The 16378-nt window shown below is 42.2% G+C and overlaps 1 protein-coding gene across 3 annotated transcripts in view; it reads right to left on the bottom strand.

Annotated features, from left to right (window-relative positions):
• adarb1b (adenosine deaminase RNA specific B1b) overlaps positions 1-16378 on the bottom strand; it is a 130465-nt gene that overhangs the window by 11583 nt on the left and 102504 nt on the right. For all 3 annotated transcript variants that reach the window (XM_071545541.1, XM_071545542.1, XM_071545543.1), the window contains 4 exons: positions 9562-9636; positions 4974-5899; positions 1905-2019; positions 161-329 (listed from right to left, as the gene is read on the bottom strand). In XM_071545541.1, the coding sequence (XP_071401642.1) occupies positions 161-329; positions 1905-2019; positions 4974-5899; positions 9562-9589 (1238 nt within the window). In that variant the 5' untranslated portion in view covers positions 9590-9636. The remainder of the gene's footprint in view (positions 1-160; positions 330-1904; positions 2020-4973; positions 5900-9561; positions 9637-16378) is intronic.

The raw sequence follows: 16378 nt of genomic DNA, 5'->3' as shown, positions 1-16378 counted from the left end.
AACTAAGTCAACTAATTTTACACTTTTTGTGTGAACATTGAACTTGAACACCCTCCAATTCTCATTTGCCACAATGACTCAACTCCTCATCCATTAACCCCCACCTCCCTCTTCCTCACACACACACACACACACACGCACGCCCTGTGTGCCCACTGACCTGAGGAAGAACTCCAGCTGAGTGTAGAGGTACCTGATGAGCGAGCGTCGGGCGATGATCTCAGCGTGGCAGTCGTTGAGCGCCAGGCCGCGGTCGCTCATGTACTCACCGTTGATGCATTTGGTTCCCGTGGAGACACAGATGACCTGTGCTTCCTTCACATCTGTGCCTGACGGGGGGAGAGGGGACAAACACTTATGAGCCCATGTACGCACACACACACACACACACATATAAAATCACATGCACGCAAGAACAATGACTACATACATTTGTTATTGGTGCAAATTGTGTTTTTATGCCCTTGAGTGAACAGATATATTTACAACAATCCACCAGTTGGTTGGCAAGCTCTTCATGTCGTAAAAGCAAGATAAAAATGAACGTTGACAAAATAAAGAAGATAATTCTGGATCAATGCCTGTTTGTCTATGCTGTAGGCGGAGAGATAACAGTGGGGAAAATAAAGCTCTGATTAAAATAGTCATTCTTGGGGCGCATATCATGTAACTGCGACATCCTGAATCCAGCCTGGGACCTTTGTCACACATCACCCCACTTCCCCACCTTTCCTGTCTCGCGTCACTGAAACGTAAAACTGCCCAAAAATAAGGTAACACTTTATTTTGATAGTTCACTGCTGGCTCTCTAAAACACGTCAGTTGATTGTCAATAAGATTTGTCTGAATAGTAATGTATTCAACCAACTGCTAGTAGACTATAAGGAGCATCTCAAGTGCTAATTAACAGATTTAAACTGAGCATCTGTTGACTATCAGCTAGGAAGAAACACACATATCGAATTGTTTCATAAGTCAACTACCTTACTGTCCTATAAACCGAACTTTAAGTTTAAGTGTATGTTTTATATATGTGGCTGAACTTAAAACTAACCAAAACTAACTAAAAACAAAACAAAACAAAGTTATTTTGTGCCTAACCTTAACCAAAGTTGTTAAGTCTACAGTCTACCAACAGTCTATTGATAGTAATTTGTGCACCTCTACTTTACAATCAACTTATAGGTAGCTGACATAAATTATAGTTTGTTGAACATTTGTTGATAGTCAACTGAAAATACCTGACAACAACAACAAAATAATCTTCCCCCCCCAAAAAAAAGTAATTCTTATAGATTCTATCACTGAGCTGATGTTAATTGAAATGGTAACAAAGTAATGAAATAGTAACACCGTACCCCACTTTGGCACCACATCTATAAACCATAGTTAACGTAAAGTGTCAGCAAAAAGGCTTTGACAGCGGTAATGCCAAACGCCATGTGGGCCATGAATTTCAAGGCATTTCTATCCCGTCAAATCTGATCCTGCAGAGTGTTAAGACAGCCTGGTGTATTTTTTACGGCCTGTATAAATCTAGTGCTGTGGCTTTGGGAAACAGCGATGCACCGTAACTGTAATTCATGCAAAGTGTTTCCTAAAAAGCTAAAAGATAAAAGAAAAAGCGGCCTATTCTCTGTGCTGGCCTCGATAAGCATAGACTGATGGACTGAAAACAAAACTGTGGATGTTGTTTAACTCAGGAATGTTGGACTGATAATATAACTGAATTGTGCCAACTTGTGACTGTGTTACATGTTGGCCACTGTTGTGTGTGATGATACACACAGTTTTCTGTACTGGCCTTGCAAACTGAATTTCCCTCTGGCTAATACGCGACAACCGACAGTCGGTACTGTATTTTGTAAGCTGGAAAATGACAACCGTCTCTTCCCCCGGTCTACCTGTTGTCATGACGACCCCTGCTAGGACTTTCCGTCGCGCATGGGGGGAGGTGAAGTTGTCCGTCAGCTCACTGAACTTATCCACCACCAGGCGGGAGACGGCATCAGCAAGGACCTGGGAACACACACACACACACACACACACGCACATGTAAACACACACAGACAGGGACACACACACACACGCATACATACACACAGCGACACAAACACAAGCTTGTGTCAGTTATGTCAGCTTACAAAGAGCGTCTGATGTTATCCACCCCTAGAGCACCATGTACCTGTCACACTGTTCACATTCGGCTCCAAACAAGAGACAGAGCGTTACAAAGGCAACGAGTAAAACTGGGTTGACCCTCTGAGGTATATCTAACCGTCTTTCAAGCGACGCTGCTTTAGTCTGACATAGTGACGATTATAATTCACTCTCTCTTAGTGAATAAAAACCCAAAGAGCAGCAGAATCTAAACAACAAAAGTGAACAGAGCGCTCATCTTCAAGAACCCTGAATTCCACGAGGTTTAAACCCAGATCCGGAGCTCGGAGGGAACCTCGAGTGAACTTCACACATCTCTCGTTCTTGGACAGCTGCCTTCTCCGTCGCCGGCTTTTTATCCACTGCTAATATGGTGGAAAATGACGACAACCAAGAGGAGAGACGACGGCTGGATGGCCACAAATTAAAGAGATTAGTCCAATATTACTTCCCCGCTACTTCAGAGTCACCCACTCGTGGCCGGATCATTTGACTTTCGAATGCCAAGGTCGTCTACGGCGGAGAGATGACTGTTATTCTCTTGGGGCACAAAAGACACTGAGGCAAAGAAAGGATACTGGCTTTTTTGCCGTGGCACTACCAATCCCTTCTCGTTGTTCTTGGACAAAAAACACGGATCTCCAATAAGTATATTCCTTCAGGAATGAGAAAAAGAATGCTTATTTTCTCATTTGAATGGCTAAATATTTTTGAAATTATACAATGGGGTTTAAATGGCATTCAAGGCCTGAGGATTAAGAAAAAAAATATGAATGACCATGTTAACTTCAAAAAACGCAAAACAGCAGTTACATGGTTTTTCTGCTACAGCAGCTTACTTCTACCATTTTTCCCCATTAGTCCCTTGCCAGATGGAAACGGGCTGCACAAATTAAATATCAACCGACAGAGAATTAATGGAGCAATTAGTGGGGGCGCTATCGTTAAAACGGGGTGCTTGTCGAATAAATCAGTTGACAAGTAGAGAGAGTGAGTAAAGAAAGAAAAAACGCTTTGGGGAGGGGGCTGTTGACAGTGTGTCTTGCTGATTAGCTTTGCTGGCTGTGTTATCTCTCTTCGCATGCTGGCATGTCTCTGACAGTCACCTCTACAGTGGCGTCAAACGCAACCACCTGCCCTTACTCCTTGTCCCCGCAAACCTGACGTGAATGAGGTTTTAATGAAAGCCTGCCAGAATAGCAGACTTTTGACAGCTGAGGCACTTTGGACCTGATTGCAACCCAAAGGACAAGTCCAAGAGAGGTCCAGGTAGACTGAGAAACCCAAAATATCTTTCTAGGTTAGCTCTAGCCACACCTTTTGTCAAATCGATGATCAGTAATTGACTAGATTTCACCATTTTGACCCAAAATGTACTATAAATATGATGATCTATTTTAATCAACTACCATTCATTTTTAAACTTGTTCATAATGGAGAAGGCTGTCACTTAACAGATTTATAAACACTGTAGGGTGTAATCTGACATCTCTGGAATTTATTTTGCTTTCCCGAGGTGAAAATCTAAAACTAGAAGGATGTGTGCTACTGCTAGTTGTTTCAACAAGACTTAAAAAAGGGGAGATGTTGAATAAGATATGGACCTGGCATCGGCACCTACATTATCTCCATGAGGGATCCTGGGAGCACGATTAGGAGACTTGTAAAAAGATGTCTGATGTTTAAACAGATGATCCCTTACACTTTTACAGCTCCCTTTGCTTTTAAAACCTGTCTCTGTCTCATCCTTTGTGATTTAATCCTCTGTCATTCTTGGCTCTCGTCTTAATTTTTAATTATTGTTTCATGCCCAGTGATGATTGACAGGGCCATATAAACGTTCCAGTGAGGGCTTTTATGAAGGCAGCATTTGGAAAATGAAGGGAGATTGTGTTTGAGATTCCCCTGCATTATTTCAAAAGCAAGGTGATAACATGGAATTCAGTAAGAGCTATATTGGACAGGATACCAAAAAACGGGGTGAACAGATACTCCCAGTAATGAAAAGTCTTGTATCCTTCAGAGTTACTTCCAGCGATAAAGATTTTTGTGTCCCCAAGAGTTTCTTATTAACTACAAGGCTATTTAAATTTGTCCCACATGAACTAGGAAACTGTCCTCAAGCTGTAAGCACTGTATTGTAACTACAAATTCTTTGACCGGAGCACATTTAGATATTCATGAATTTTTAACGCAATCCCAAATTAAATATTCCAAAGCACAACAGTGTGTGAGAACGCTTTGCACGAGTGCTTTGTGTATCCTTAATGTATAATGGAACAGCCCTACTTTTTTGATTTGAGGGGAAGCTCTCTTTCAAAGCACCCTTGGGTGTAAAGCCAGTATCGTCATGGACCTGAAATGCTGTTGTGCCTGTCTTCACTTTATGAGTTCTGATGCAAAACAAAGTATCACTGTGCCCCTTTTCTGCTGCTGATGAGTACATTTCAATGTTATGACCAGGGGCATTTTAACAGGGTGATTCTTTTCTAAAACTGCAGAAAGAAATGTTATATAATACCTGTTATAACTCATGAGATACCATGAGTACCACTAGAATTTAACCAGCCCTGGAGGATTTAGGGAGTTTTTTTGTAGCTCACTAAACAATGTGGTCATTCAAAAATAATTCATAATAAATATTTTCAAGAGATTTCATTATGCACAGCGACTGAAGAAGGCATAAGGCAGTTCCACTTGTTACATATTTTGCTGAAATGAATTAAGCTGAATGATTTAATTATTGCTCCGAGTGTGGACCGGTTTGTGTAATAAATTATGATATTAACCTATAAATAAAATGAATATCTTACCTGGGGGAGGTGAAGCTGCAGTCCCTCTCTGGGTATGGGTTGGCGGGATGGTGTCTGGTCTAGCTGCATGTTGAAGAGGGCTGAGAGGGCGGCCTGTGCGGCCCGGGCTTTGGCCAGCTTCTTGTTGCGCCCTGAGCCCTCAAACGTCTGTGCGTCCACAGTCACTGACATCACAAAATTCTTGGCGTGACTCTCGCCACTCTCTGACACAAAGTCATATTTGAGGCCCGGCCTGAGCTCGTTGAGGATCATGACGGGGTTCTTGCCACTGGAGGGTGAGCTGAAGGAGGATGGAGGGGGCAACGGGGCCTGGACAAGGTTGCTGCCGGGCGGCACGGGCAGTGGGTACTCCCCTAGGGAGTTTAAAGAGCTGCTACCATTGGAGCCTAGATAGAAGGAGTCCTCAGGTGCGGCTGGTGTCTCAAAGCCATTGAAGAGCATGTCCGGGAAGTCAGCTTGGTCAGATGTGAAGTCTGTGTTGACGGTCAGTGTTCGACCCATGGCCAGGTGCGCCTCAGAGGCGTTGGGGAACTGGACGAAGGAGCGCAGCGCTTTCTCAGCTGCATTCAGTTTAGCCTTCTTCTTAGTGGGGCCCATGCCCTCAAACATCTGTCCATTGACCTCCACAGTCATGACGAATACTGGCGCGTGGACCGGGCCTGTCTGAGACAGCAGTTTGTACTGTAGACCTGGTTTGATTTCATTCAACTGCATGAGAGCATTCTTGGGCAGGACTGGCCCCGGTGTTTTCTTACGCTTCTTGGCCCGGAACTTGGAGTGTGTGTGGCCATTGTTGCCCTCCTCTAGGGGGCGCTTTCGACTGCCCCCGCCGCTTCCGTTGGGGAGCTGTTCAGCCACAGCCACCCCCTCTTTGGAGGACACGTTGTCCAGGTTTCGGTTTTCCTTAACGTCAGTGCTGCTCGAACCTGCGGTGCCCAGAAAGAGTAACTTACAACGCCTTCGTTGCAGGATCTTGTAAATGCAAAATTTATAGATTCCTTTATCACTCTTTGGAACTGAACCAATGATTTGTGTTCCTTTATCATAGCAAGAGACGGTGGGCTTTAATTTTGATCAGACATATCAAAACATAATCAATTAGGTTTACTAAGAATAGTTAGCAGAATACTATCAGTGCATCTACTGTTCTAAGAGATGGCGGGTTCTGAGAAGTGTACCTTGGTCTTCATTCAAACACTGAATGGAATCTTTTTGGAATATTTCTTCAGAACCATGACAAAGAACAAACGATTTTCATGTTAATTCTGAAAAGTCAAATTTAGTGATGACAAATACATGAATTACAAGAATTTAGTGACTATGGACTTAAAGTGACCCACTAGCCCTTGATAGCCATACCAAAATACACTTTAAAACATTTTAAAAATACAGTACCTTTTTAAAACGATACATACTGTATCATAATTTAATTTAATTTAATTTAATGTTTTTTTCCAATCAATCATATTTTCAGAGTAGGTGCCACTTTCTCAAATGTGAATATTTTATTTTAAAATGAGCCTCTTCATATATCTTCAAGATTAAAGGGTAAGTCATGTAGGGGAAAATGTTGGGAGAGTTTTCACGAGTAAAATATAACTTGTACACTTCTCGTGTTGTATGGTGTCATGGGTCTCTCATACATACATGCACACAAATGCATGCACACACACACAAGCACACGCGCAGCTGTTCCTCATCCATTTTAACCATATCTTCAGCAGCATTCTTTCTCAATTGTCTACGGAGCAAAGAGGCAGATTTGAAGTTTAAATTGCTGTCCTGGAATATACTAGGGAACACATATCACCAGGTCCAGTTAGCAAAGTGGATGGAATATTGGCAAAAATTTTCATTTATAACATCCTCCAGCAAAGGCTTGATAGGTTACTCCTTGCGGTACTCAGGAGAAAGAGAAGCCGCAGTGTGCATGAGTGGGACTGTAGGTGGGGTTGAGGGAGTGCAGGGGAGGAGTGCAGGGGAAGAGGAAGAGCGGAGGACCAGGCAAACAGGAGAATACATCAAAGATAAGAGGTAGGAGGAGCAGACACTCCACCTAGTGCAGGATCCTAAAGGTTTGACTGGAGACTGGGTGCAAGGTTCAAATGTGCTCTTAACCCCCTTTATATGTTTTGGAAATAATGACTGTCCCATTTAAAAAGAGGAATATCTAAAGTTAAAAGGAGTTTCTAATGAGGAGCCATTCATAAGACCCCGAGCCTCTGAGATCCCCCCTCATGGAGCTCAGCAAAGGACACAATATTGTAGTTCACAAAATGCACTGACATGCCGTTACCATCTGCATACTACAATCGACATGTCCCAAGGCAAGAAAAAAATAAATGGCACATTCATTCCTACAATCTAGAATACAAATTGCACATCCGTCGTCATTATGAGCATATCTTCTCTATAAAACATGCAATATCCTTTGGTGTGTGTGCATGCATTCTGCCAAGAGATCTTGAAAAAATTTTGCAGATAAAAGGAATGAAAGGGGAGAGGAGGGAGAGCATAATCATGCACAAGACTGGCCAGCCAAGGAGAACTTTTCAAAATGGAGATAGGTGACATTTGGGAGTAAAACTGGGACATAATCTCAGCCAAAGAGCTGTGAGGACAGTTGATACTGTAACACTCAATAGTTTTGGCCATAATAGCAAGAAGTGAATGTTCCGAGAGAAAATGGTACAAATTAAATAAGGACTTCATTATGACCCTCCATCTAAAATATTTATTTAAAAAGATGCTGCATGCGGCTACACTCTCACAGTAAGAGTACTGTAGCTCATAATGTTACTGTGCCAAGGATAGGATACATAAAACTGTCAACTATTGAGGATTACTATAGAAATCAATGCATATTGCACTTGCACAATACCGTAAACTAGGATTTAAACTAGTGGGAGTATCTCATAATGATCAGTACCCATCCAAAACACATGTAGACACACCACCAAAACACCAGCACACCATGCAGCGACAGAGAACACACAGGCAGACAGAAAAATCACAGAAAATTGAGTTATTCCTAAATATCCTTTTTATTTAAAAAAATCATTATCCTAAGTTTATCATTCAATCTATCTAAAATCAAAAATGTACAGTCTGTAAAAGTGTCAATATTTTATCAACCAAGGACCGATCCTTTAAAAAGTGCCAGATTTTTTTTTTTCCGTTTTTAATTTTGCCCAATCAATCACTTTATACGAGTGGGTATCACTTTTTTCCCCCAAATGGTGGATATCCAGCAGTACTCTGGACCCCCAGGGACCAGACTTGAGGACCACTGCCTTGGAGCAACAGCAATGGCACCATGCTTTGAATTAAGCTATTTCACTGAAATCTGGATTGACATGACAGCACACACACAGTTCTGGTCATTACCATGCCAGCATCTGTATAATCAGCATCCATTAGCTGCGCCGAATAAAAGCTTTCCCATATGCTTGCATCTTTCAAAGCTAAAATCCCCCATGGGGGGGTCGCATGAACTAAATAATGCAGCCAAAGAATGGATCTATCACAACTTCCTTTTGGGTGTACATTTTTTGGTTGGCTTTTGATGTAATTTGACTGGTGCTGACTTTAAAGCAAAAACTACCAAAATTCTGTTGTGGTCCCCTGGTGTTTGAAACATGCGCCTGTGTGAGCTTGAACTGCGTTTTATTTTCAAATATATTTTTGGACTGACAGTAAAAATGTGAAAAAGAGAGTGCCTTTGAAAGACAAAAAAGACTATTTTGCACCTCTGAGCTTATCTGACTTAACACTGGCGGTTTCTCCTCAGTGCAAAGACACTAAGTGACACTACAATGAGAATTGTTCATTTTTATTGCAGGTTAGGGCGCTGCTAGGAGAATGACAGCCATCTTTAAATGTGAGTTCAAAACTGTGAAGGTGTGGGGAAAGAGATTCAATCATATGCTGCCTAAGTTTCCCAGCCTCAGTTACTGAGTTCCACCCAAAATGTCTAATTAAAGTTCAATAAGCTGGAGAGGAAAGGATTTTCTTAAGAGAGAAATGAAAGCAGAGGGAATCTGTGGAATATGACCTGAAGCTTCTCGGATGGAACGATTAGTTCCTCCCTAAAATGTTTCATATCACCTGTGTGTATATGTATGTGCATGAACATTTATGTGTATGCGAGTCTGCTCTGTGTCTTGGTTCAGGTAAGGACAGATGTAAGAAAGCAAGTGGGGGCGTCCTTACAGCAGTGGCTGGATGAGAAGACAGTCAGCAAAACAAGAGATGAAAATGGTTAACTATGTTTTTTGCCATGTTTTTACTAAATGATATAATTGTATGTAGACGTTTGGATTGCTTTTTGAGGTTTTGTATTCTTCCATACTTTTGAGTCTAACAATACATTTTCTTATAATGGGGGCTAAGTATTATACTAACACTAATATGGGTGCACTCTGACCACACATATGTCAGAGAATGACAGGCAGACAGACAAGGCAAAACATGCAGACAGACAGAAAAAAGGGACATGGGGACACAGGCAGACAAACAAACGGGAAAGCAGAGAAACAGACAGGCAGTCAGACAGACAGATGAACGACAGAATGCAGAGCAGACTCACTCATGTTCTCCTCCTCGTCCACATCCATGGTGACGGGTTTGTCCTGACCTGGGAGCAGCCGAGCCCCCACTGCACCTGGGGACCACAGGGACAGGAGGGTAAATGGTTAAACATTTGCACACACACACACAAAGACCTTCAGTAGGTGCACCAATGATAATTTCTACCTTGATACACCCCCACGCACACACAAAGACACATACACACACAGCGGTGAGAGGAAAACGGCGTGCGATGTAGCCCACAGTGTAGGTGTATAAATATTCAGGGGCTGTGAGGGATCAAGGTGAGAGAGGGGGCCGAGGCTGACAGGCCTTAATAGCAGGAGCAGTCTATTGTGACTTTAATATCCCTCCGATTAGACCTCATTTCCCACTGCCTGCTGAGAGATATACAGCTAGTGACATGGCCGAGTCACTCCCCTGCCACACACACACACACACACACACACACACACACACACACACACACACGTGTCCCAGGGTGGAGAGTGCAATTAAGTATACACGCTGCTGCATCCATAGTTCCACAGTCCAACATGAGGAGCCGTGTAATGCACCAAACCCAGGCTGTTAAAATCTGATGAACACAAGATCTACAGAAAGACCTTTTCAACATCAAACTGACATTAAATCACCGCATGAATGCAAGGTTCTAATATATTTTCAATTTTTCTTGACTTGATTAGAAGATGTGGGTCTAAAACAAAATACTGCAACTGAATCAGGACTGACTACTAATATTTCCCCATACTTTTCCCATTCTTGGTTTTGTGCAATCCACAAATACTTGAAATGATCAAATTCACCTTCCACACTTCTCTATTTTTTCCAAACCTGCATAAAAAACATAATAAAAAACCCTGTAACTCTGCTGTACTCATTGTTCCCTGATCTGTGAGTAAAACAAATCAAGAACAAATCTCATGACTGATAAACTCAAAAATCAGCAAGAAGTTGATACAATAAAAAGAAAAATCAATTTTTTCAAAAAATTATCTTGCAGCAAATTGCTGCTGAGGATTTCAGGAAGCTATATTAATCAATCAAAACACTTCCTGTAGAGCGCTGGAAGAATCGATATAGACACTCCTGTGGTCCTGCACCGTTTGAGATTTGCATCTATCACCATGCTCACTCCTAATAGTCAGATAAGCCTGCTGGAAGTCAATTTCATGATCTCCAAAAAAATCTCCATGATGAAAGGGGGCTTGGTTGAAAAGGCTGCACCATTTGCTTTTGCTGCTGTACTGCTTATAACAGAATTAATAATTAGAAAAAACTTTCAACTGCATATAACTTCTCCTATGAGTCTCCCTACCAACAAATGAAAAGTCAGCTGTCAAAAAAAAAAAAAAGATTGCCGAGAGCATGGCAGATGAGTAAAGAGCAAAACAGACTGAGGAAGTTACATGAGAGAAAGAGAGAGAAAGAGAGAGTAAAAAAAGCAAAGAGGGACGGGGGGAGAGACAGAGAGACAGAAAGAGAAAGCAGGAGAGAGATGGCGTTATGATATGGAGCAGATTGTGCTGATTCTACTTCTCTCTCTCTCTCCGCCTTTCATCACTGCCCCCATTCCTCAGCCAGACACTTTCTTAAGCTAAACTAAATGGGCTAATTAATCTAGGCTAATGGTGGGTGACAGCAAATATGCTAGCACAATTATCACCCTATTAAAGATTCATATTCCAACCCATAATTGAAAATGAAAAGGTGGGGTGACGGGAAGATGGGTGGGAGTAGGTCCAAGAGAGAGTGGGAGATGAGGGTAATTTTTCTCAGGTAGCAGGAGCCAAACTTCAGCCAGGTGCGCCCCCCCCCTCTTTCCCCTGTCCAACAGAACCACATCTACATGCAAGACTAGTTGCACTGGATACAGACTCATAGACCACGGGTGGCAAGGTGTACCACTGCAGCCCGGTTCACCTCGCTTCGCGGCCAAGGCGACTTGCCAGTTTTGTCCCACTGAGCTACAGCTGCGCTGGCCGAATGCTGTCTCACCTACGAGCACTTTGTACAAAAATGCTTAGTTTAGTGCTCATAGCCTCATAGTCCCTCCAAAACATTAGGTTTTGTTTGTGGGACTGGTCAATCATTCGATGTGCGTTTCCATGTAATAGCCCATGGATCCTTCAAAATCGCTTAATATTTTAAAAATTGGTGTGAAATTGTGGTAAGTGGTCATTTAGTAAATCTTTCACTTATATATTTGTTCAAAATTTACCAACACAAAGGGTCTGATGTAACTATCCTATGTAGAAACGTAGCTTGGATGTTGGAGGAAGAGCGGTGGGTGAGCGTGGGCCTGTCCCAACACAGATGTTATGATGAATTAGACTCACAACATCTCTGGAAGGCTCAATAGCAAAGTTGCAGCATCCCAGAATCTCCTGCCTCCTCCACACCCACTCTCAGCACTAATCAGAATTATACTCACCTACACTACACTGTACACTTAGGCTTACACCTAGTTCACATCATAACAGCCAATAATTCCTAACCTCTCTCCTGTTCTCAACAACAGTAGGCTAATGGAACTAAAATTAGCCTTGACAACCCAATTTTAAAAAGCTCATTTGTCTTATTTAATCCAACATCAGTTTATTAGTTACAGGATGTTGCTAATGCAGTGCATGACAGAATAGATTTATATGTTTTCAGATTTTGAATTATTGGAGGTTAGCCCCCACCATAAGAAAGCAAGTTTATTATTACGGTTTTTTGGCTTTTGATTGTTGTAAGTTCTGAAGTTGGTCTTCCAATGTTATTCCAATGTCACTTCATTTTAAAATATATAGCTAAATTGAATATATCCAAATCAGGTCTAGCATCCATTTATTTGTCAATGTCTTGACCAGATGTGCGACTGGTCAACTGTGGATAAGTGAATTAGACTAACTATGTCTGAGATAAAACAAGACTCACTGTGCTTTCATGCGCATACTCATTATCTCCTATATCTTATTCCTCCAACACACACTGATGTGCAGGTAAGTCCAGCACACAACGCCAATGCGCCTGTCAGTTTTGATTTTCAGACGGGGCCGCCTCGGTCATGAATCCGTAAGTATTCCTGAGATCAGGTCCAATAAGTAGGGCGAGTTGCACAGAAAATTCATAAAAAAATCAGTGTGTTGTGCTCTGCGTGTTTGTGTACGTGCATGTCGATGCGCGTGTCTTCCAAAGTAAATCTTGAGGTAAATGGCTGTCCAATCCTAAAGGGCACGGCAATATGCTGCTGTTGGGGAAAAACCTTGTCACTGCAATTTAATTTGTTTTTCTTTGTTTTGCTTGAAATGAAAGCTCACATACTCATTTATGTGTGGAGCGAGCTTCATGAGCCTTAGACCCTTGGAACCTGTTAAAACCCCACTGTATAATTTAAAAAAATACATCAGCCTCAACAGAAAATAAGCATTCTGTTCCCAATTCTGGACAGAAAAATACTTTATAGAAACACATGATTAAGTGGACATGCTGCAGCTGGGCTCAGGTACACTTGACACTCTGCAGGTGCCAACTGTTTGACTGGCATGTGTCCCCTGCTCAAACATTGGCGTTGAGCTGGAGAAAATTTGGGCAAGTCCTGGTCATCCTGCTACATATTGTCCACAGATTTGAAGGAAAAGTTGATGGTGGTGATGATTGGCGCGGTGACAAGTGCCCAAAAGCCAGGGACCAGACCAGTGCTGTGGAAGTGTATGGTGAGTAGTGTGTGTGTGAGAGAGAATGTATTTGTATGACTGCGCATTTGTTTATATATTTGTACATGCCGCTCTTCTGTTTGCCAATCCACATCTCACATTTAGCCAACTGACTCAGTCCAGTAGTTGGAAATAAGAGCAATCTAAACCCTGACTTTTAGAAAATACTCTAATTTGTCTGATAATGGAAAAAAAATCTAATACAATTTTGCCTACAGTGACACCTTGTAACCTTAAGTAGGTAAAAAAAAACAAAAAAAACATAAACGATTTCCTTAACACAGTCCTTTGAGTGCTTGGTAAGACTTATTTCCCCAGGTATCATTCAACCTATTATAATTAAAATTTGAAATACAGTCATTGAACACATATTCATGCCCCTTGATATTTTGGTAGGCAAGGTGCTTTTTAAAATGAGAATTTACTAAATGACTAAACCAAACAGAATGTGATAAGTCAAGGTGAGGAAATACTTTTTGGCACAGCAGTATGTATTCTACTACTGTTGGTGGAGAAATTGGTCTCTCTGCCTCTTCTACAATAGATTTCTCTGTGTGTGATTGTTGAACTTCGGTGTACAATGGAGAGTCTAGAATGAAGCTCTTGCTCTTTGATGCTGAGGGACTGACACCAAACCTGATGTTTACCATTGATATTTTAGATCGCTGAAAAAGTTTCTGCTGTCAAAGTCCATTATAGCTGTGCTGGAAATAGCTTCATGTGAAATAAAATAGCCTTTGTTTGGCCACTTAACCACAGGAATAAGAAAAATAAACCACCAAACAACAAATTGGGCCCAGAAATGCAGGGTACATCAACAATAGGTGTTTTCTGGTGTGGATAAATGCCCTCCAGTCATTTTTGGACATTAAAGCCAACAAAACTAATCTTGACAGTTGCATGCATGATTATTTATGAGACTTGAGAAAGGCACTGTGCAGGAACCTTGAGAGTTTTTTGTAATCACCCTTTATGAACACACACGACTGAAGCAGAGGATTTGAAGTGAGTCCAAAGAATCAACGCTGTTGGCTGCCGACTATCTCCCTCCACATGCATAAATGATACAGCGTCATCAAGTTGTGAGAGGGCTTCGTCTCAGGTAATTCTGAGTGGACGAGGAGGGAGGTGGGGAAAGGAGAAAGATGAGAAAGAAGATGAAAAACCTCAAATTCAATCTGGCACGGCGAGAGGGACTGAGGGGAAATAAGGTGGTTTTGATTTGTCTCTCATCCCTCGCTTGCGCTGTGACGGAGCGATAGTGCATCGCCACCGTGGAGGGAGCATCAGCAGCCGCCGACCGACCGGGAGGGGGTCGGGCGGGGTGGGGGGGGGGGGAGTGAGGGATGGAAAGGTGGAGGTGAGGGAGGAACGGAGGACGGGAGAGATAGAAAATGCAATCCTATTCCAAGTAAAAGAGAATCATTATCTCCTCTAAAACAGAAGGCGGTGGACAGGTCTGCCCTTGACAGACTGTGGGGTGCAAACAGTCCAAGACAAACTGCCTCTGAAGGCTACTGTAGGAATTCAGACTTTCTGTCAAAATAAATTCAGACCAACTTCAGATCTTAAAACTATTGAAAGCCAATAAATAAATAAATAAACCTGCTCGCATGACGGGCTAACCTTCAATAATTCAAAAATCTGGAAAATAAAAATCTATTCTGGCATGCACTGCATTAGTACCAGCCTGACTTACTGGATGGTTAAAAGTTCTAAGTGAAAACATAAAAGGCATACTGGCACGGCAAAGATGTACTTGGCAAAAATACATAAAGCGCTGCAAGTTGCATTGGGTCAGAGATGTGAAATGCACACATCAGCATTTATACTGATGAAAAGAAGCTTGTTTCCATTGATTTTGACTCTACATGCTCAACATTAAAGTTTGATAGCTAAGGTGCCAATGTTACTTCAATGGCAAGCTCTGCAGTAGTTTGACTATAAGGTATTATAAGAATTATACTGGGTGGAAATGGGCCTTTGCTATCTGACAGCGAGAGGTCAGCGTTGGAAGCTTGTATTGTTCAGAGAAAACGATCTTTTTTATAGCTACATCTAGATACAATCGTTCTATTCTAATAACAATGACACTTAAGCAAATTTACAGTGACTACTTCGTTTCCATGGTTTCCATGGTCCATGTCAACTGTTAAATGCACTGCTATCCTTACCGAGTTGTACATCAGGTGTTTCCAAACTTTTTGGCTGGACCGCAACAGCGGGGCCAGCCCTACAAACGCGAATGTCTGTCACTGACTGAGTGACTGACTGACTGAGTGATCAAGTTACACCATTGGTCGGCCGTGGCACGTGGCACATCATAGGATCACAGAGCCAGAAATTTAAGTTTCATTTTCTCCGCCATCTTGTCTCTCCGCTGAGATCGGGAGCCCGTTTCCCCCACACAGTAAGCAGGCTGACCAATATCATGCATATAAGCTGAAGCTAAAGTAGAATCTATACAATTATATCATATCACTGTCTATTTCGATGCGTATGCGCGAGCTCAGTCCACCTGACAGCCCTCTGTTCTGTGGGCGGAGAGAGACACAAACAAGCATGGAGGTTTCATCTCATGGACCCCCATTTGCTATGACTTTGTGCTTAGAGAATACTTTTTTTGCCTTTATTGATAGGTAGTGGTAGAGATCGACAGGAAAGTGAGGGCAGAGCGAGGGGGGATGCAGCAAAGGGCAACGGCCGGATTCAAACCCATGCTGCTACAGTAAGGCCTTAAAGGATAAGGCCGGTGTTTTTTAATGCATTGCTTACCATCAACAAATCCTATGAAAATAACAAAATCAGCAATGATTTTGTTTTGCCAGCAAATCTCGTCCATGTAGCCGGTGCCCAATGAAGTCATGTCCCAGCAGCCATAGAACTCCATTATATTAAAAAAACAATTAAAAACACGTCAAAGAGCCATACCGTTGCTCTGGGCAGCATATTTCATCATCACGATGCACCGGGCCAGCTGACTTTTTCCTCAAACAACTTAATAAGCCGGCTATAAACACTTTGCGATCTCAGGAAAGTAGTTCCGTAGCAGTGACTTCCGGGTTGACGGCTAAAAACGGTACGTGGGAAGTCAGAAAGTCATGGGAGTAGAGC

Source organism: Centroberyx affinis, unplaced genomic scaffold, assembly GCF_046629955.1.
Source record: "Centroberyx affinis isolate AG114_WGS23_722 - 3 ecotype Tasmania unplaced genomic scaffold, CSIRO-AGI_Caff_v1 ptg004951l_1, whole genome shotgun sequence".
Classification (NCBI taxonomy): Eukaryota; Metazoa; Chordata; class Actinopteri; order Beryciformes; family Berycidae; genus Centroberyx; species Centroberyx affinis.
This window is presented reverse-complemented; position numbering and strand designations above follow the sequence as displayed.